Here is a 23336-nt window from a genome sequence, read left to right as displayed (position 1 = left end):
TTTGTATATCCTGCTTGTTATTTTTTCCAAAGAATTCCAACAGTTGGTCAGGAAAGACCTTCCCTTGAGGAAACCATGCTGATCTATATATATATATATATACAAAAATGGTGAAGTAGTGTTGTTGGGTTCATTATTTGTTCTGAAATCTTTAAGGCAGACAGGAAGAAGCTGTTCCTAAAATGTAGGGTGTGTGTCTTCTCTGGTAGTAATGAGAAGAGGGCATATCTTGGGAGTTAGGGGTTTTTAATGATAGATGGCACCTTCTTGAGGCATCACCTTTTTAAGATATCCTCGATGGTGTGAAAGCAAAAGTTAACAATCAACAAACAGTCCTGAAGTTGTATTATTTTTAGAGAATTGAGTATATGCTTGTGATAATAAAATGCAGAATCCGTTATGGATAAATATAGTTTTAAAAATCCCAACACAGTTGCATAGCAACTTAACATATTAATTTTGTACATTTGAATTATCATAAACAAGAGAAAATCTGCAGATGCTGGAAAACAACATATTACACACTAAATTCTGGAGGAACTCAGCAGGCTAGGCTGCATCTATTGAAAAGAATAAACAGCCAATGGTTCAGGCCAAAAGTTTCCTGCCCTGATAAAGGGTTTCAGCCCAAAATGTCGATGGTTTACCTTTTTCCATAGATGCTGCCTGGCCTGTTGAATTCCTCCAGCATTTTGTGTCTGTTGCTTTGAATTTATCATGTTTGTAATATTTGTAGTTATGTTTTCCCTCATTGAGAAACTCTTTAAGAAGCTCTTAAAACTTGGCACAATCTGGATTTTTGAGGGAAGATAAATGACTTGCACTCAGGTTTTATACAGAAGGAGGAGTATTAGAACAATCAGTGAAAGATGCAGGAGTTTGTAACCAATGAAACAGTGTTGTGTACCTACTTCACGGCAAATCTTTTGGGCAAAATTGAGCTTGATGAAGGTAATTTTGCTCTGCATTTGTGCTCCTCATGGAGTTCAGTGATGGATCCCTAACATGTTGGGATTCCCCTGCAGTATCTCTCTTCAATCGTAGAGGGGTCTCTGGAAGAAGCATAGGTGTAGGCACTCATTGATTTGTATGAGGATTCATGGCCCAAAGCGCAGATGGGAAAAGGTAAATTCAGTCATTTCTTTTAATTAATTATAATATTTTCAATTATTTCCTTTAGTTCTAAAGTTTTGAATCTCAAAACATATTTTGTTCCTCTTAGAAAGTATTTACAACGGTTAATATTTAAATATCTCTGAATATCAAAGGTGCTTATAATGTGTTATAAAGTGTTTCAGGTTTCGTCAGGATGTGAAGTTCTACCCCTATCTCCAAATTTGCAGCTTGACAAAAATTGTCAGTGCATTCCAGGGCAGGTGCTCACCCCTAAAGTCCTCCTGACCGAGTTGCGTTGGCTGTGAATGTGGCAGATGTGCAAAGGGTTGGGTTCTACTCAATGTTACCTTTGATTGTTAAACACCAAGGATGTGAAAGATTAAAATATGCACATTCTTCATGAGGGTAAATAATTTTCTGAATCAAAATGGCTCATGAATTTAATAATAAAATTGTTCAGAGCCATGTCTGTTTCTGTATTTTAACAGGTATCTCAATTATTTTGCATCAAAAGCCAGTCCTACCTCCGTGATTCTTGACTTATGGGAAGCTCAGCATTTACATCATGGCAACCTGAACCATCTTGCTATGATCATGGCAGAAATGGGAAAGCAAGAGCCAATGATTTTTGTCGTGTCAGAGGCGGAATGCTGAGGTAGTTTCAATATGTTATTGACAAATTGTGAACATTAATTTTAAAAGAAAATATTCAGATTCAACTGAAGTGTTGCTTAAGCAGTAACTCTTTCACCCTAAACAAGATTAATCTATTTTCAATGGATTAAGGCTTCTATGTAGATTTGCTACTTTTGTTAACATTCATGACTGAAGTGGATTTTGTATTATGTATGTTCACTAATTCAAAAAGGGCTTCAAAATAATTGCTGTTTAGCCCTGAATGGTTTATTGGAAAATTATAACTATATCACATTTTGTAGCGCAGAATATGATAGGAAGACCGCACATTCAATCCTTCTATATTGATAAAATGATAAATTGCAACTAGATTGGCAAAAGGGTATTGGAATTGACCTCAGGATTTCTAGGCTGGATAATGGAAAAATGGACAGTAGTCCTTGCTCTTGATTAGCAAATGAAGTTGGTTATACCTGCGCGCGTGTGTGTGTGTGTGTGTGCTTGCGTGTGAGTATGTGTGTGTGGAATTGCACTCTGCTGAAAGTGAAGGTCAAAAGTGAGAGGTGCATGTTTTAAGTAAACCAAAAGGAGGGAAAAGTATAGTGGATAGCTAATCAGCTTCAGCTGGCTGATATAACAGATCAGCCCAAGGGGAACTTAGGTTCCACCTAAGGGGGGGAAATGCATTCTCCCAGACTAATGTCCAGTTACCCAAGTTGAAAGTGATTTTAGATTGTTATGCATCACACTGATACTCATTAATTTAGTTTGAGAAGGTCAGCATCACAGTTATAACACATCCTTTCCCATTTTATTTCTAATCATTTGCAGATATAATTTTATTGAATGCCATCAGATATTTATACCATGTTTCACAATAACTTGTATTTTTTCTTAAAACATGCATCAACAAAACATAACCATTTGATACATTCAATTTTCAATGTATTGGAGAAATTTATCTCGGTGAAATTTATCTTTCCTTCACAAATTCTAAAGGTGCCTATCATTAATACAACCCCAACTTAATGCTGACTCAGATATTCAGAAATTATGGTTACAAACTAGTTATAAACTTACACCTAAGGTTTTGAAGATTGCTGGGGTAAAAGTCATATTTCTGGTACATAACAATTTTTAAACCAATTTTATTTTGACTCAACACACGCACTATGCTGGAGGAACTCAGCAGGCCAGGCAGCATCTATGGAAAAAAAGTACAGTCGATGTTTCAGGCCGAGATTTGTCCTGTTAAAGGGTCAAAGCCTGAAACATTGACTGTACTTTTTTCCATAGATGCTGCCTGGCCTGCTGAGTTCTTCCAGCATTTTGCGTGTATTACTTGATTTCCAGCAACTGTTGATTTTCTCTTCTTTGTGATTTGGTTTATCTCAACTCACTGATATCTGCAATTTGTTCTGTATATTTGAATACACCTTTAGGAATCAGAATTAATTGAATTGAACATTTTATGACTGCATTTCCTTAAGCATTATTACATGTACATTGGAGATGTTGTGATGGATTCAAATCTCTTAAGAAGATTTTAAGGAAGGAATAGCATGTCATGCTGTCTTAGGACTACATGAGTGACAACATTATACGCATAATGCTCAATAGGCTTTTCCCTTTAGCATAGATTGAACCTCCAAACTTCACACAACAAGAATGGCTTCAATTTAAGTAGGAGCGCCTTGATAATTTGTGTTTTTGTTTGCAATTTAGAGAGAGATGTTGCTAACATTTTGTGATCTGATTGGGTAGCTTCAGAGCTCCAACTTAATGAACCACTTTCCAAAGTCCATATTTTACTTACCAGGGGCTGATTTCTTTCAGTTTTTTAATCCTCAGAGATCTTCTGTGTAATCCTTAGTGAGGGCACTGCTGTTGTCATTCCACGACCTGAGGCGCCCAGACAAATTGCATGAACACAAAAGTTTCCGCAGATGCTGGACATCCAGAGTAACTCTCAAAGGCTGTTCAAGAAACGTTAGACAATCTAAAACAAAATCATCCACATTTGTGATCAGTTAATGACACTGACAGCATCTCTGGAAATAATGTAGAGTTTCTGCAGCACGTTGCATTCACAGGCTTGGGTGTTTCAAGGCTGTCAGTACTGAGGTATACAGGAAGACCTGGGCATTTCATTACCTGGAGGTCAAAGTTATGTGAATGCTTAGTTTCTCTGTTGGAATGGTTTTCTGAGTGCCAGGTCTCCCTGTATGCAGCTCACTGCTACATCCAGGTCACCCAGTCATTGCAATTACTGAAAACTGATTTATTTTTAATTCACTGTGGTTCAGGTAGCATCACAGACATTGGGAATTGCTGGCAATGCAGGGAACTGATAGTTGTATGTGGGTATTTGAAAAACACAAGAACACATCAAAAGCAAACACGAGGAAATCTGCAGAAGCTGGAAATTCAAGCAACACACACAAAATGCTGGTGGAACACAGCAGGCCAGGCAGCATCTATAGGGAGAAGCACTGTTGAAGTTTCAGGCCCAGACCCTTTGTCAGGACGAAGGGTCTGGGCCCGAAACATTGGCAGTGCTTCTTCCTATAGAACACATCAAAAGGTAGGAGGAGAGGGCAATTATATTGAATGGTGGAGCAGGCTCAGGCTTCTAGCCTACTTGTCAATTGTTTTGCAAGGGACTTGAGTTGGTATTAGTGCAATTTCTCAGTATATTATTTACTGAAAGCAAAAGAAAATTTCCAAGGCAGAAACTTTATTTTTTTTTTCTTTCTGATTCTCGGCAAGCTTTGCTTACCGCAGGTATTATTAACAAGCTTTAACAAACATCAGTTAGATGTGTTGGTGTTTGGCAGCAGAAAGGGTGACCCAGGTACAGTGGTAAAGGGCAGGTGTCACCTCCTTGGATCTCTCAGTTTTGAATGTGGCATTTCCCTAGGGCTCAGCAGCAGGTTTGCTAAAATGGGAAGGCAGGCTTTCTCAATGTTTGTTTAAGATATTCTAGTCCATCAGCACTTTGCTGTTTACTCTTCCAAGCCCGGTGCTGAGATCATCACCCTCATCCCCTGAAAGATGGAACGAGAACAGGGTTTGGAGTGTGTCAGGTATTCAGGGAGGGCAGCATCAGGGATGGTGCCTCAATCTTAGGCATGATGCTGCTGGCAATTACCCTTTCAGTCACCTCCGTGCGGGTCTGCTGAAAAGTTCCCTCTGTGAACAGTAAAGAATGACAGATCCTCATTACTTTCCTGTCACTCATAACAGTTCAAGACAACTTTAGAAAGTCTAAAGACAGCCCTATGCTCATAATTAAGCTTCAGTGAATATGATCTTACTTAGTGAAGGGCATACCTCCTTTAAACAGTTCCCAGACATTCTCTGGAAATTGCATTAGCCATTAATTAGGCAATGCCTTTATGGATACAGTAGGCTGTTTATCTATCATATTGAAAGACTGTGCAGTTAAAAACAACCTCCAACATCATCAAGGCTTTCTGTTCCTTGTTCCATCTGGCTGAATTATGCCTTGGTACATAGATTTTAATAATAATAGTAATACTGCAGGTCTATTTCAACAATGCACAGTATGACAAGAAAGATGGGGCATAGGTAAAGTTCAACTTTTCATTCACTCTCCAATATTCTTGATGAATACTTATTCAGAAGGCTGTTAATTTTATTTATTTTATATATATCTAGCTTTACATTGTCTTCCACAGATCACCATGTGAATTAGAAATTATGAACTTCGTTTAAAGAAAACATTCTCTTGGGAAATATTTGAAAATTTCATGACATATCCTTTCCATCTACAACTTAATTAGGGAAAGAGATCAGAACCTCTTCTCTTGCAAACTGAAAGCATAGACAAGTCATTAAATTACAAGCAATTAGTGTTAGCTGTTGATAAATTACTCGAGTTTGTAATCGACGATAACATTACCACTTGTTGGAGAAGCAGGAAAGAATCAAGGTTGGTCAGCAGACTTCCAATTGACAAGTAAATGCTGAAATGTCTTTTGATTATTTTTTCCCTTTGAAAGTCAGGATTTGAGGGTTGAATTGTGCTTAGGGTTCTGTATTAACAAAAAATAAATTTAAAGGTAGCCATCATTATGTGGAAAGCACTAGTTTTTTTTTTGGAATACTCAGTTGATATGATAAGAGCCCGTTGCCCCATCTCTTATTAGGCAGTATAGACCCTATTCATTTGAGACCAGCAATGTGTTACATTTGCACCCAGATCCCAGTCAGGAGTAGCTTGTTTTATTTACTGATGGAGAATCAGTATTTTGAAGTTTCATGATTCTCCTCCTGGCTGAACATTCTCAGAGAAAAGAGCAAAAGAAACAGACAGCTGTTAAAACATGAGCATGAAGTCAGTAGGCCCAAGGCCTGGAGGTAAAGATGCTGGAGGTCAGAATTTATACTCCAAAGTCTTCTGAAAAGAATGCAAATGCCAAAAACATAAATCAATCCATGAAAGATACACAACATGTGGTTTGTATTCTCTTCTGTGAGGACAGATGTGAGATTAAGTAAGCTAAAGCCATTTAACATGTGATTTTTGATATAAGCCTTCTGTCCCAAAATTACATAGAATGAGTGGTTTGGGAATGGTCCAGTTGACTCACTGGTCTGTGCTGCTGATCATGCTTCAAGAATTTTCTGTCCTGTAATTTGCCTCAACTAAGTCTTTCAGTACATCTTTCCACTCCCTTTTCCACATTAGTATAATTTATTTTTGCACTGTATTTCTTAATCACTTGCAACAGCAGCGAGTTCAATGTTCTAGCCAAACCCTCTAATTTCTGCAGTCCACCAGCAGTTCTCAGTGTTACTGCCCTTCACAATGTTATTGTGCCCAGTTTAGAGACAATATTTTATCAATGGATTCTCTTTCCTACAAGTGGAAACATGAGCCTAAATCCTAACAGGGTCTGCTACTCAAATCAGAAAGTAGAAAATCTAGTTTTAACATTTTTCAAAATAAAGTCATTGTGTTTGATAGTGTTCACTCCCAGGCAGAAGGTGTTGGTTGGGAGATTTCTGATCCTGGTGTGGTACGTTTGGTGGAGGTCCACACAAAAGTGCAGCCAGAGGCTTGATGAACCAGGCACGCACCCCTGCTCTGTAAAACTCAGCCCCTATTTTTGGTTATTATATTTAAGTGGTTGTCTGTCTTCATCTTCAAGATTTTATTACATTTCAAAGTAGACTTGTTGGTGTTGCATTGGAAACTTTAAATGTGTTAGCCTAATCATACCCTAGAACACTCACATTTCTCTCTGTGTCTATCCTGTCTAAGTCACTCAGCATTTTCAGGACCTGTATCATGTTTTAGCCTTATCTCAGAATCAGGTTTAATACCGCTGGTACATATAATGAAATCTGTTGTTTCTGTTCCTGACAGTTTCTGGAAAATGTGCTTGTCTGTTCAATCGTTCCCACTGGTGCACAAGAAATAAAAGCAGGGGTAGGCCATTTGGCCCCTCATACTTGTTCTGCCATTCATTAAGACCACAGCTGATCTTTTACGTCAATTATACTTTCCTGCATTTATGTTACTTACTTTAATATTGAAAGACTGATCACAATCTACAGCCTTTCCCTCTGACAGTTTTGGTACCAACAATATAGACATTTTTCTGCTTTTGTGAATCCTGTACAATGGCAGCCTGAACAACAGAGGGCCATGTACATGATCCTCCTAATTCTTCATGTATGGTGCCCTGTCTGCTTGTATTTCACACTTAGTGGAATACAACATTGATTTCGGTCCCCTCAACCCTCACCCTGAGTTTTGGTACCACAACATCCCACTAACTTTGTTCTCCACCTTTGTTACTGACATACAACACTATATCACAAAAACAAGCCCTTTGACCCGTCTAGTTCATGCCAAACTATTATTCTGCCTAGTTTCATCAACCTGCACCTCGACCATAGCCCTCCATATCCCTCTTATTCATGTACTTGTCCATATTTCTCTTAGATGTTGGTAGTAATCCTCATCCATCACTCCCACTGGCAGCTCACCACCAGCTGAGTGAAGAAGTTTCCCCCTAAACATTTCATCTTTAACCCTTGACCCATGATTTTTCGTACTACTCTCACCCAACCTCAGAGGAAAAAGTGTGCTTGCATTTACACTATCTATATCCCTAATAGCTTTGAATACCTCTATCAAAATCTCTCCTTATCCTCGTACACTTCTGGGGAAAAGTAAAGTCCTAACCTATTCAACCTTTCCCTATAACTCAGGTCCATGAGGTCATTGTCATTGTTACCCTTAACCTAATACCTAATCTTGAACAAGTCCTGAAGAAGGGTCTCCGCCCGAAACATTGACTGTTTACTCTTTTCCATAGATGTTGCCTGACCTGAGTTCCTTCAGTGCTGCCTTGAACGTACTTTCTTGTATTCACAACCATTCTACAGTTTCCTTCTCCTTTCTTTCTTGCCTGGTATGGTTTTCAATTATGATGTTCGATACTGTCAAAGTTATGCTGTTGGTTATTCCAATCAAGGAACTGTTCCAGCTCGCATGCTTGCGAATTGTAAAAGAATGCTGTTAATCCATAATACTCATCTGCTCCCTTGCTAGTTTTAGAAAATCCTCACAGAATTATCTGAAAATGAGTTCTTGCCAGTGTTCTGGCAGCACTTATCACTCAGCCAACCATGAAGAAGTGACCTGGTGACATAATTATTTTTTTATTTCTGAGACTTTGGTGTGCAGATATGGACTGCTTTATCTCCCCCATTATAGTGATGAACCCTTTTCAAAATTACTTCCGTGGCTGTAAAACACTCTGGAGATCCTGATGATATATAAAAAATGCCCTTTCTTTGGTTACAAATGATCAAATGTGGATTTAGCAATGCCAGATTCCATTGGTCTCAATTCTCAATCCCTCTTAATTTCCTTCTAGTTCTGAAACGGCTTCCTCTTGAAACATGCAAGCATTTCTATTTACGCACCCCTACAGAATCTGGTGCTATCATCCCATTGATGGCAATCAATGTGCAACTCAGCAAACAGATCACCAGATTAAAACACAACTCATTCTTCTGGCCTTTTGTCACATATCTTAAATCTGTATCACTGAGTTCCTAAAACATCTTGCCAGTTGGAATCTGCAGTTGTTTAGCTCATACTAATTTGGGGATTGTGTTTGGAAAGCTTTTTTTCCCTGTTTTTATTGGACACGTGTCCTCAGCATGGAACATACTGAAAGCATCTGGTGATTTTTTTTAGATTTCAAGTTGAACATTGTACTCTGGCATTAGGAGTGGTTATGATCAGTGACTGGATATCCTTAATGTATTTGTAAAAGCAATTGTAATCTGAACCAAGGCACTTATACCATTAGAGTCCAATAGTTTAAGAGTTGAGTCAGCTTTTATTTAATTGTGCATTAAAACACATGTATTAATTTACATGGTAACTTATCAGCAAATTATAACAAAACTTTGTTCCGCCACAGTCGTCAGTGGTTAATTAAATCTGAGTCATTCTTATTAAACATTGTTGCTACATTAGTCAGTGTGCATGATATCTGTTCTGTATCAAATATCATAAATTGCAGGTTACAGATCAACAACAAATTAATATCCAGATTAAGAAAAACTTCAGTACCTTGTTGCTAAGCAGTGTACATTATTTCTACCGTATATTGAAAGAAGTAATTCAGTATATGGCTAGTTTTACCAATTGTAAATGTTTAGATACACAGTCATTGCACTTCAGAAGCCTGTTGTTGAAGGGTACTGGGAATATGTGTTTTGTAGTGTTATGGTAATAAACTTTACAGGTGTGAAGACTATGTAAATTGTGTGTAATTATTTTTATGTGCTTGCAGCTGTCATTTGCTGTATATGATGTAAAAATGCTACTTTACAAAGGCAATTCATGTAAATTACCATTGACGCGCTTCCTTTAAATAGGTTTCCCTGTATTAAAATGTTTGTGACATAAATGGTAAAGTTGTTTGAACAGTGCTATTTTATACTTTTTACACTGTATTAAGTGCATATCTCTCTAATTAACCTATCAAGGGACAATATTTGAATGTTTGAACATGTCTTAAGATTTGAAAAGATAATTAACATTTGAATTTTGTTGCTCATATTTTACAATGGTGTAAATCATGTTTACTGTTTTGTCTAGCTCTTCAAATATTAATTGCATACCAAACTTCCTTGAGCTTATGTTATTGCACATTTGAAAGGATAAAACACAATGACATGTTCACAACAACACAATAATAACTTCAAAAACATTTGTCCATCAAAGTGAAGGACACACATTAGAAACATAGTCCGCTAAAGTGAGGTACACACATTAGCAGAAGTTTGAAAGTAAAATATAATGCATGGTCCTAGTGTATTATCAGTGTTGTGTGTGAAATGTAAAATGTTAATTTTCATCTATTAATGTTTTTAAAAAATTAGATTTATTTTGCGAGAGTGCAACTGTAATCAGAAATATGCCATTTCTTTGGTGATGTTACGAATGGTTGATGTCTACTTTCCATTCGGTGGCCAAATCTGTGTGCTGAAAACTGGTTTGTTCATTTTTGTGTACTTTCTTAATATTTACAAATTCGACATGAGGCCAGGGCATTTCATTATATAATGCTACTGATGCATTGAAACATCCAGAATACAGTTTAGGTTAGTAATGTTAAACTTCACAAGTTTAAAAAAAAGCAATGTAAACATTGGCTTCAAAGTGGAAGTAAATTTGTATTGTGTCCGGCAAAAAAAATTAGGATTAAGCCAATATTTTTTGATTAAGTTTTTAAAAAAAAAATATTTCTTCATGCTGGTTTGGCTTGTGATTTTGCAGCTTTGTGCTGAATAATTACATTGTAATTTTCATATTAACAGTTAATTCTTTTGAAACCCAAGCTATTGTTTAGAACGGCAATAAAGAATCCAGAGTAGAACAGGTCAATGTTTTTCTTAACACTTTCTTGTACAGCTGTTAAGCAACTATATTACATTTTAGATCAATGACTAAGTACAGTACTTTAAATTAATTTGAAATACAACAGTCTATACATGTTCTATTTTGAAAAGTAATTCTGAAGTGCTTTCAAGTATATTGGCCTTATGTATATATACCCACTACAGTAAATCAATGTATTGTAATTTAACCCAAGATTCTAGTAAAATGAAGTATATATTGTTAAAATTGTTGAGTTGCTCTTTACTGCATGTTGTACACTCATTAAATATTGGAGCAGAAGTCTGATTCTTAATCTATAGGAACTAAAAATGAATCCAAAATTACATCTTTTTTAAAAAAAGGAAGTTGTGATTATGTTAGTGCCTAGCCTGTTCCAAATGAAAGCCTAAGATACTTTACAAATTTCCATGTGTCTACACCATTAAAGGCAAGAAAAGTTTATGCAACCAAAAATACAGAGGTATTCTTAAATAGATGAAAATGCAGAGCTTGTTTCATCTGAGTTCCTTGTTTTATTAATTGCAACCAGTAATTTTTATCAGCAGTGAAGCTAAACATGGATTTATTAAATACATTTTCTCAATTCTTTGGTCCAAGCCCAATGATTTAAAAAATAACTGTTTTAATCAAAGTGAATCATCATGGACAACTGGTTAAAGTGTTGAAAATCTTGCTCTGTAGTTTTCTTTTTGATTTAACAAGCAGGCAGCAAGTAAGTTTAAAAAAAAATCAGTCACTTAAGAGAAAAAGTTGTAGAAAACACTTGGGGATGACACCAGAATAAGGGAGCAAATTGGAAGGTTGTCACGAACAAACTGGAAATAAAATTTACCCTCGTTGTAATGGCAGTGCCTCATCAGCCCTGGCAAATGGTGACTTACCTCTGCATAGCTGAGAGCAAAAACTCAATTCTGAAGTTACTTTCAGTTGTGGAGTATTTTTCAAAAATTTTACTCGTGCTAGCTTTCTCATGGAGATCAGCAAGAAAATCCCATATCAGAGCTGTTCCCCGGACATAGGCTGGGGAATTCACCTGCACAAAATTGGATTTGGCTTGCTGGTGTTCTATTCTGGTTGCCTCAGATGCGGTTGAAAGGATGTAGAAACTTTAGAGCGGACGCAGAGAAGATTTACAAGGATTAGAACAGATGTCTTATGAGGAAAGGTTGAGTGGGGTATGGCTTTTCTCATTGCAGCGAAGGATGAGAGGCAACTTGATAGAGATCATGAACAGCCTCTGCCTTTGTCCCAGGGTGGAAATGGCTAATATGAGAGGCCATGTTTTAAGGTGATTGGGGAAAAACATAATAAAGATGGAACTGTATTTATTTACTTTGCATACCTAGTGGTGAATGTATGGAACACACTGCCAGGGGTGGTAGAAGGGGCAAATGAATTAGAGGCATTTTCCAGACTCCTTGATAGACAGGCATATCAGAGCAAAAAAATGGAGGGCTATGAAGGCGGGAGGAGTTAAATTGATCTTGGAGAAGATTAAAAGTTAGGCTCTTCAACCCACAATGCTGTGCCAGTACTGTGCAGTTCTCTAATACCCCAATTCATTAGAGCAACTGAAATCTTATAAACACATAACCTAGTTCCCTTATCTGCTGGAAATGCATGATGGTCTTGGACTTAACTAACATTTTTCATTTTAAATCTTTGGAAACTCAATGTTCCTTGTGAGGAGCCAAATAAGATCACTCACTTTTATCTAAAACTTTCTCTCCATACTCTATATAATTTTCTATAAAATCATGTCTGATACAATAACAAAATGTGGTGCAGAAATTGACAATGCTTCCAATCAGTTTCTTTTGGAAATCTAGATCATGATATTTGCCAAAATGGGGTTTGAATAGGGACACCATTCAGTATTATTGTTACTATATTCAATTACAATCATAGAGATGGGTGGAAAGGTCATGCCCAGCCCAATCCTTCCCTCCTGGGGCCACATTATTTGCTACTCTTAACAATCGATGTATTTGGGTGTAGGGCAGAATACAGATGGTACTTTTAGTATTAGCTTTGGCTAAATAATGTCAGGAATTAGTAGAAAGACAAAGCTCGTGTATGAGTAAAACTGCAGAATTTTTTTTGCCATTGACATCAAATGGAATAAAAGAAATCCTATAATACCATAATCAGGCCAATTTGCTAGGCAGTGTGACCTGGGATTAGATTTGAATTTAATACAATTTTTGTAGACAAAAATATATGGAATACAAATTAGTATTTTAAAAGCCTTAATGTCAAATCAAAGATGACTCATGAACTGTAATTACTATGTTTAACGAATTTTAATACTTGCTCTAATTCCTATCAGATTTACCTGCCCTCAGAAAATCTTTACTTCTAACTTTATTCTTCTAGCATTTCTATTTATGGCTTCTCACATCACGTTTAGCTGTGCCTATGTTTTTGGTTTCTTTTTCATGTCTACCTTCAATTTGTTGGAATTCAAGATTACAGCTCTGACTTTGTACATAAAATAATTTCAGCTTTCATCAATTGTTATTTTTCTCTGAGCCTTTACTAATTTTAGAGTTGAAATGATTAGAACTGTAGTGACGTAAAACAATCAAAAGCTTCTCCCTGAACTGACAGTGTCAAATTTAAAAATAAACAAATTCTGCAGATGGTGGAAATCCAAATCAACCCACACAAAATGCTGGAGAAACTCAGTGGATTAGGCAGCATCCATGCAAATGAATAAACAGTCTCAACTTTTTGAGCCGAGACCCTTCCTCAGGACTGGAAAGGAAGGAGTAAGACACCAGAATAAAAAGGTAGGGGGAGGAGAAGGAGGATAGCTAGAAGGTGATAGAAGCCAGGTGGGTGGGAAAGGTGAAGGACTGGAGAAGGAGGAATCTGACAAGAGAGGAGAGTGGACCATAGGGAAGTAAGGGCACTGGGGGTGCTGATAGGCACGTAAGAAGAGCTTAAGAAGCCAGAATGGGGAATAGAAGAAGTGCCGGGGGGAAGGGAAGGACTTTTTTTTTATCCGAAGGCTATCCAGTTGGAATGCAAGGGAGTGCTCCTCCACCCTGAAGGTGGCCTCATTGTGGCACAAGAGGAGGCTATGGACTGACATGGGAATGGGAATCGAAAGTAAAATGTTGTGCCACCATGCAGTTCCACTTTTGGCGGATGGAGTGGTTGTGCTTAACAAAGCAATCACCCAATTTACAACAGGTCTCACCAATGTAGAGGAGGCAGCACTAGGAGCACCAGATACACTAGAAGACCCCAGCATGTGCCTCACCTAGAAGGACTGTTTGGGCCCTGTATGGAGGTGTGTAGTTGCTTTATATGGAACTATTCCCTTTAATTTTTTTTGTTCTCGTTATTTGACTGTTCATCAGGTTGCCAAATTACAATAAAACTAATTAAATATTAAAAGCTCTTTATTATAATCTCAAGATACTATAATGGACTTTCTAGATAAATTACAAATATGCGATATTTCAGAGGTTCTTTGAAATTATTTAAAAGTTTGAATGCTTACTTTTTATATTACTTATTTTGAGATTTATGGGCAGTCCTCACACTTACCTTCTCTATGTCGCTTGAACTCCAACACATTGAAGGAAGTCATGAAAAAGACACCAAAAATGTGCCGCTTTGGCCACTAGCAGAGATAAGTGCCGGGGAGAAATTATTGGGGAGGAATGTCTGTGGAAAGTAGGTGGTAAAGATGTGTTTCTTAGTCGGATCCCTTTGGAGATTGCGGAAGTTGTGGAGAATGGTGTTAAAATTTACCAATTGCTAACTGCTTGCGGGGTTCTCTCCTATATCATCTTACTGCCAGAAAGGGCTGCAAATTTACACTTGTACCCTCTTTCCTGAGAGAGCTTGAAACTAAGTTTTGAAAGAACACATTCTGGCTTAGGTTATGTAAATAGGGTGACCTCCTACTGATTCTGATCATCAATTTTTGAATAAAATGTCTTCTGGTTTCTGTGCTAACCTGTCTACTTGTTTCTTGCTCATTTAGTATTTGCAGAACTATAGTGGATGGCAACAGCACTGCTCCATGCATCACACATTGGGAAATTCATCACACATCCACAATTTATCTTCTGTAATTCTCAAACTAATATCAAAAGTAAGCATTCAAACTTTTAAATAATTTCAGAGAACCCCTATAATCTCTCATTTCATATTTGTATTTTATCTATAAAGTCCATCATCATAATTTCAAGATGCAATAAAGAGCTTCTAATAATTAGTTTTACTGTTTGCTCTGGCAACCTAATGAGCAGTCAAATAAAGAGATCAAAAAATTAAAGGGAGTGATTCTATATAGAGCAATTACTTACATGTATGAATTTGAATCCAGTTGGATTCAACCTGCTTTTAGTCTTTAATGAAATCTCAAACTCAGGAATCATTAAATGATGTTAGAGAAAATTTAATGAATACTTGTTTTGTGAAAAGTTCACCAGTCTCTTCCTAGATGTGTGTAATCCTTCAGCTTAGCTAATGGTCAAAAATAAATTAAATATATTGGACCAGTCAATACTGGCCCCAGCCCACTGTCTGCAGTGCCTTTCTGAGTATAAAGAATCACAGAAGGTCACTCTCAGCACCCAAGAGGGAAGTGGGTTGTACAATGTGAGATACTAATTCAGGAATGCCTTCAAGAAGGCTTTGGAATGTATTTTGATCCAGATGTTACTATTAAAGACATTGTTTAAATTTTATTTAACAGGATGTTCTTCAAACACTTAGCAGTAAAGTATTCTGCTTTATACTTGAAAGTATAAAGATCAAGCAAAAAAAAAGTTGATCACAGTTTTACAGGACCACTACTGTTAATTTTAAGCATGTCAGAAGTAGGTATACAATTTCAAAACAGAAAATGTCAAACTGTAACTTGCTTGAATTTCAAATACTAATGCTTCTTTCCTGGGCAAAACTTGAAATATTTGACTTGGTTTATGTTTTTCAGTTAAAAGTAGAATAAGATTAAGTAATAAAACAAACACTTTACACCAACATCTTGTAAATATAGATGATCCACACTTGTGACAGAAGCAATAAATAAACTCTAAACATGGAATTAAGTTACAAAAACAAGGCAAGATTTGTGACAAGGTTCTTTATTACAGCACTTTTGCACTTGCATTGAACCTGAACACTAAAAGCAACTCAAACACAAGATTCTGAAGATGCTGGAAATCCAGAGTAACGCATTACATAATGGAGAAACTCGCAGGTCAGCCAGCATCTATGGCAATGAAACTGTATAACTAGCTTCAACTATCAACAAATATTCCAAATCAATTCACACAGCTTCATTTAATTTAGCCATCATCTGTTGCAAAAATAAACACTAATATTAATTGGTCTTTGGTAGACAGCTCCCTGGACATAACTGGTTCCAGATGTCAATGGCAACATGAACCCTCAACTCTATCAACTTTGAACAAAGTTTCAATAAGCTTGCTACTTAAACAATCTTTTGAAATTTCCATCAATATATATGGAAAGGGAAGCCTGAAAATGAAAAGTCATATTTTATTTCTAGATAAAAAAGTAACTTGTTTCCAAATAGCTAAGGATATTTTTGGCTTCTTAACAACATATCAAGACAAAGGAAAACAATGAAAAGCTCTTAAACTCCAGAAGCATGCCTATACAGAACATTCCTATTCATCAACACTGCAATTACATCATTGTAACTCTTTAAAAATATTTTAAAGGGTTAATTGATCATGTTAAGTTGGTAGAGTACAGTTGCCTAGAAATTCATTCTTGATTGCCAATTGCACTTAAAGCACCACATGACATTACCAGATTGCAAACCTAAAGTCAATCCTAATGAAATCAAGGGGATGAATTTTCATGCATAATACAACATTCTCCAGAATGAAAACAGGCTGCACAAGTGCTGGTCACAGGAACCTACGTGGAGCTTGCTCAGTAACAAAATCAGTGCTCTCAGCAGGTGCCAGACAAACTAAGAGAAATGAAAGCTAAAAATATGTGACAAAATACACCTCATTTATTGTTACACTGATTAATCCAATGGAATGGTGAAGAGAAACATATGCAGTAAGTGTAAATAATGAAGAGATACTATATGAATTCAAAGCATCTCCTTCCATTCCAAAAATAGCTTTAGCCAATATAAGCATTTTCTGTAATCTCCCTTCTGTGAGTAATGGGAAATACAAGTGCAATTAATATACGTACAAAACCAGTGATTGCAAATTGGTAACTTATTATAAACTGTTTGGCTTACTCCTTAACACAACACTCTAAATTGCTTTTTTTTCTAATTACTATCTTCAACAAACATCCAAACTAATTTCCAGATGCAACAATCAAAGTTCTACAGTTCATGAGTAAATACTGACATCAATTTTGTTTTACAAGTAGCAATATAACTCATAAAAAATGATACTGCATGGTAAGAACACTCTTAAAGAACAAGTAATAAACAATGTAATTGTGTGCAAAAGAGTGATAAAGATGAAATGCCTGAAAATTTGTTATACTGAATGGATGTCCAAGATAGCTACCACTAAGCTCATTTCCTTTTGGAAATAAAAGGTAAATTAAAATTTATAGATTACATGCACAACAGAAAGATAAGCGAGACAATTGGCCCTTTGAGAAATACTCATGTAACAGTTTCGCGTGATTAATTGCCTCTGAAGAGTTGCATATATTTTTATTGCATCAGAGAGCCAAAATTCCTTTGTGACTTCAGTTCTTTGTGACTTCTTCCAAGCTTCCTAATAAGGATTGTGCTTGTCTGAGCCAGGCTTCTATTGTGCTCTCTGGTCACCATCATCAGTGTTGAACTACTAGACAGCTGAAAAGGCATGACTCTTGCACAAGGGTTTCTCCTTCTTAGAATAAAATGTCTTGCCTTCCAAGTTTGTGTGGCATACCTGGAAAGTTAAATTAAGTCAATTAGTTTCAATCCTTCTGAATTAAATGGAAATTGTATTAATGTTTTCATATACAGTGGGTTCTAGTTAATTGTGACATATCAGGACCAGTAAACTTTGACCCAATTAGGTGGCTACTCCAATTAGCTGAAGTTTCATGGAAATAGTTAAAGGTATAAAAAAAAGACAAACTGTGATTTAACTGAGTAACAAATTATATATTTAACATTCAAGATTGTTTGATATAAATTCCTGTACCCAAGTGTAAAGGAAAGTGTAATAATTGTTAATCTAAACCCAATACAGCACAAAAGATGAAGAATAAAATATAAAAGGACAGTAAATACAAATACTGCACATAGATTGTTTGTATCTCCATAAAGGTGATTGAATAAAGTAGTGGTGGTTAGGGTTGTAAGAGAGCAAGTTAGTGGGTGGAGGTGTTGATCAGCTTTACTGCTTGGAAAAAGTAACTGCTTTCATCAAGATCCATCAAGTTCATTGATGATATCTGATGTGGTTGACCTCATCAGCAACAATGATGAGTAGACATATTGAGAGGAGATAGAGAGGCTTGTCAAATTGTGTGAGAACAACAACCTGAGTCTCAAATGTGGACAAGACAAAAGAAATGACTGCAGACTTCAGAAAGGCACAGGTCAACCACTTTCCATTGCAAATCAATTGCTCTGTCGTGGAGAGAGTGAAGAGTGCAAAGTTCCTTGGTGTGCACTTAATAGACAATCGAATCTGGAACCATAACACCTCCTCACTCGTCAAGACACAGCAGCTTCTACACTTAGAGGAGATTGAGTTGTGCAAGGCTCCCCACCCTATTCTAACAACGTTCTATGGAAGCACCTTCGAAACTGTCCAGATTGGTTATATCATTGTTTGGTAGGGAAGCCGCAAGGAATCAGACAGCAAAACCATATAGAGGACAGTAAAAAACTGCTGAGAGGATCTTTGGGGTCTCCATCTCCCCTATTCGTGACATTTACTATGAGCGCTACAGACAAAGGCTCCAAAGCATTGTTGAGAATCCCCCACTTACCCCATAACCTCTTTGACCCACAGCCATCTACTTTTATAATCTGCAGCAACATTTTTCCCCGCTCCCGTTTTCTTTATCCCACCAGCCCTATGACCCACACATTTCTCCCTCTAATTTCCATCCTCACCTCCTTCCCTTTATTCCATGATCTACCTTACTCTCCAATCATATTCCATCTATAGCCATCTGCCACTTCCATCTATCACCTCCCAACTTCATGCATTATTCCCACATTCTCCCTCCCTCACCTCCCCATCATTCCTTTCTCATCTGGATCAACCACAACCTCTTGCTCCACCCCTTTCCCCCACCTTATTACACTGAAGTGAGCAGGCCTTAAAGTGCTCTAAAACTTCCACTTCCCTGAAATAAATGTGGTAAGTGGAGAATGGAATTAGGAACATACTCACCGCACACACAAAACAGGTGTCATGCCAGCTATACCCTAGAGCCTCAAGAAATCTGTCACCAGCATCGATCTTGAAGTCACAACCATGGCATTTTGTACCAAACATTTTTTCATAATCTGTTAAGAGTGCATAAATAAAATATATAGTTTCATATTTATATTGCAATAGCTTCTGAATTAGTTTATTAATTTCATCCATCACATAAAGACATTCAGTTAAAATATGGTGTTCAGTCTGATACCATACACTAATTGAAGTATTAAGGCCTTGAAGAGGGTGCTGTGGAGATGGATACAAGTTGTGCAGAAGCTGGGAATAACCTCCTTACCATGACAACTTTGGCAAGAATCAATATTAAAAAGCAAAAGTGAATGGAAATAGATTCATACAGCACTGTTTTTGATGAATATGTAGAAAAATGAAGATATCTAGTTAATGACATGTTTCAGTTGGCACGTGCACTACCGCAGCAGTTGATACAGAGTATGCAGGTGTCAATGGTGGAGAAGCTTCATTGTGGAAGAAGCCTTGCCTTTGACTGTCCCTACCAGTACTCACACATCTCCTGGAGGTAATTTACTTACCTGATTCAATTTTGGGATTCCATCTGGTAAGAACACCCATATTCTTCCATAAAGTTATGATTTTCACCCAATACAACCACACCCAATTTATTAATCAGGCAACTGATCCAATCTCCCAACTATCAAAGCTCCCTCCTGCATATTGCCCTTCCACTCCTCCTCGAACTCATATGATCTGTGTCTGCAGTTTATCCCAGCCCTGCTTCTTATGATCTTTTCAGTTTCTTATCTTTTACAAAGCTCTATCTCTCTCACTTCTGTAACTCTAGTGCTCAACTTTGCTCACCCAATTGCAAAAGAAAGGTCTTTCATCATAGAAGGTATTCTCAGGAGTGATCTTGAACCTTGAGCACCTAGAAGTTACCCACAGACAGGCCAACAAACAAAATGCTGAACAACTTCAAGGTGCTTTAAGAAAATTGAAGCAATTTTACATGCAAGAGAAACATTAATAATTGAAGGTTATAGACTTAACATTATAGTACAAAAAGTTCTCTTCATAACCAGTCGATTGGTATGAATGAAAAATTTAAAATGCTGATGGATGTAGATTTAACACTGGGTAGCCAACTCTCTCATTACCACCCTAGATAAGTTTTCACCCTCACCGATCCCACCGTATACCTGCATGAACATAATATCTTACTGTATTTGCTTTCTAAATTATTAAAATCATAGAAAAAAGCACCATGATATATCTTGTTAGGAGGTGCAAGGAAAGGCAGCATAATATAAAGGTTTACATTCTAAAGAGAGAGTGGAAATGGAAACCTTCAAATCTTTGAAGGTGGAAAGGTTGACAAGCAGAGGATACAGATTTAATATAAACAGAAAATGTACAAAAGCCGACTTTCAAAAAAATGTACTAGAAAGTGACGATTGAAACATGCATTTCAAAAGGGAATGGGATTAATATGAAAATAAAGCAAATTGCAGAGCCATAGAGTAAGGTTAAGGGATAAGTTGCAATGCTCTTGCAGAGAGCTGGAGGTGAATGATCTCCATCTATGCTGTTGCTGTTCAATGATTTTTAACAGGTCAAACCAAAATAAAACCCTGTATTTGTAATCACCATCAAACTTTCCACAGCTTCTTTAACATTTACTTTTGACCTGTAAATTGGGGTTTTTTTGTAAGCATTGTATAAATATAAAAGTCAGTATATTTATAAAGTCTAGAATCTAAGTCCAGAAGTACCATTTGAAAAGCAAATGCAACTTAATCACACACTACTAATCTGAATGCAAAATGAAATTCTGAAGATTTTCATAGGATTGACAGGATCAATAGAGAGGAGAAGGAGTAAATGTTTCAGGTCACGCAGATGCAGCCTGATTTGTTAAGTTATCTCCCACACTTTTGTTAATGTCTTTTGTGTATAATTTACTCCAATGTTATAAATCCTTTTATTTGCCACTTGAACTAATATTAAAGATATGTCAATGTAAACAATCTTCTAAACCAAATTATGACATTAACTAATATTAGCTTCATGAACTCATTACAAGAATTCAACCTCATTCCAGCTCACTTAGATGATGTGGACACATTGTACTCTCTTCTACATGAAAGCAATCATACCCACTATTTAATGTAGAAAAAATATTACTGCTTTCAGATTACATGTTCAAATGCTCATAGTCTAAATTAGATTTAGAATAAAAGTGTGATGAAAATTAATGATGTTATATTGGCTGAAAGTTACAATATGCAAAGATATTTAGATAATTACTGATTTCATAAAAAGCAATATATGTTTTAAAATTCATATATTGAGTTACACGTCAAATTTTATGCAAAATGTTGCTCTGATTTGAAATGAGTGAAATTAACTGTTCCCATACATTTGCTTGAAAAGGTTCAAACTGTGTTTACCTTTCTCACAGTAAGGCTGACCTTCTTCCATGTAAAATGCTTTATTGCGGATTGGAGTTTTACATGCAGCACAGGTAAAGCACTTAACATGCCATGTCTGCTTCAAAGCATGCATAATTTCCTAGAAACAGTAAATAAAGGTTAACAGGAAAGAAAAAAACTCATATCCAGATAGAGTTTGACTTTTTCTATCATTTGGTTTTCAATTAATCCTTCATCTAGCTTTAATTAGACAAGACTAGGCTAACCAATCTAGACTTATATTTCTACTTGGACTGCACCTTGAACTGTAGGAGCACTCTGCAAAGAGTCAAGTTTAAGTGCTGCTTCTTTTGCAATTATACTTAAATATGCCATGTCAGAGAATTTTTAAAAGAACAACTACACATTTCCACTTCAGCTTTTTACAGTCCAAAGATGAAGGAGATTGATATGTGATTAAATTACATTCCTGCTTTAAGCAAGCAGCACTCACATTTCATGCATAACATGAACCCTTCCTGCAGGTTCAAAGTGGATTTATTTTAACTCAGCTCTTGGTTTATTTTTCCCCAATTATGTCAGTGTGGTATTTTGCCTCTCTGTTCCTAACAGAAGTTTGGCTGCAATTCCTCAAACACTTCACTGCAACCTGCTCTGAAAACAAGTCGAAATACAAAAGATCCTCTACTCAATATGGTGCGAATGAAGGGAACTCATTCAGCTATAAAGGCGACCTTCATCTGGAATATGTACAATGCAGTTTCATTGATATTTTATCGAATGCTTCATCTTATATAAAAAGGTGCTCCTTTTCCGCACACATACATCTCTCACAAAAGCAAATGTGAACTTTGATCCATGGATTACCAACAATTCAGTTATTCTGATGAATATTTCAATTTCATGCTTATGGTTTAATTAATGAGTTTACTTGCATCATACAAGTCTTTTATATTTAAAACAACAATTATATTACTCACGCCTATGATCTTCTGTTTACATTTGGCGCAATTGGGAGCGTGCTTATTTTCATAGCATTTTCCACAAAACACGGAGCCCTTTTCCTCAAAGAATCCTCCCTCAGTCAAGGCCATTTTACACTGATTGCAGGTAAACTCTTCAGGATGCCAAGAACGGCCCAAAGCTACAAGGTAGCGACCTCTAAACAAACAAAACATACATTAATTAAAGTACGCAAATCTTTTACTAACCCAGAGTTCGATGAGAAAGAGTACCCATTGTTTAACTGAGTACACATTTATAAATTTTCCACTGCCAACAATGGGCCAACATGTCAATAACCCAGCATTATTAGACTAATTGTAAATATCTAGTTATAAATGTGAAACAGAACATGTCAGTGCCACAGATTCATCTACTTCATAGTTTTTTTTTCCCAATCGAGAGCAAAACTATCATTTCATACTTTGGTTATTATCAGATCTTAAGAGTTCAGGATTTAGGTTAACTTCAAAAAGTCAAAAGGCCTACATTGAAAGATCATGCCTTGTTCAAATAATGATCTTGGAAGTGACACCTAATGTCCCAATCATGTCAGGCTTCACTAAAGCTTATCAGTTATTTCACAATATTCTTTAGTCGTTCACTTGGATGAGTTTCAAACTGTGAAAGTATAATATAGTAACAATTATACAATTTCCTTTGCATGAGCCAAGCACATAAAAAGATGTAAAAATTATGAACTCAAGCTAAAACAAATCATGAACCAATAAAACAACAAGAAATTGCAGTAGGTGAGAAAAGCAAGAGATAGAAGATCACAATTGATGGCCCAAAGGTCAAATGCTGAGT

General features: G+C 36.5%; 2 protein-coding genes across 6 annotated transcripts in view; one reads left to right on the top strand and one right to left on the bottom strand.

Moving 5' to 3' along the window:
* Nucleotides 1-9146, top strand: part of unc5a (unc-5 netrin receptor A) — a 607644-nt gene extending 598498 nt beyond the window's left edge. For 4 of the 5 annotated variants that reach the window (XM_073067589.1, XM_073067590.1, XM_073067588.1 and 1 more), the window contains 2 exons: nucleotides 1605-1771; nucleotides 8106-9146. In XM_073067589.1, coding sequence (XP_072923690.1) covers nucleotides 1605-1770 — 166 coding nt within the window. In that variant the 3' untranslated portion in view covers nucleotide 1771; nucleotides 8106-9146. The remainder of the gene's footprint in view (nucleotides 1-1604; nucleotides 1772-8105) is intronic. The other variant, XM_073067586.1, reaches the window with a different exon arrangement.
* pdlim7 (PDZ and LIM domain 7) overlaps nucleotides 9121-23336 on the bottom strand; it is a 151494-nt gene continuing 137278 nt past the window's right edge. Inside the window, exons 12-15 of the mRNA XM_073067020.1 lie at nucleotides 22505-22685; nucleotides 21543-21663; nucleotides 19084-19199; nucleotides 9121-17619 (exon numbers count right to left, since the gene is read on the bottom strand). Of these exons, the coding sequence (XP_072923121.1) occupies nucleotides 17533-17619; nucleotides 19084-19199; nucleotides 21543-21663; nucleotides 22505-22685 (505 nt within the window). The 3' untranslated portion in view covers nucleotides 9121-17532. The remainder of the gene's footprint in view (nucleotides 17620-19083; nucleotides 19200-21542; nucleotides 21664-22504; nucleotides 22686-23336) is intronic.

This window comes from Hemitrygon akajei, chromosome 15, assembly GCF_048418815.1.
Source record: "Hemitrygon akajei chromosome 15, sHemAka1.3, whole genome shotgun sequence".
Lineage (NCBI taxonomy): Eukaryota > Metazoa > Chordata > Chondrichthyes > Myliobatiformes > Dasyatidae > Hemitrygon > Hemitrygon akajei.
The sequence above is the reverse complement of the archived record's forward strand: the minus strand, read 5'-3'. Positions and strand labels throughout refer to the sequence as shown.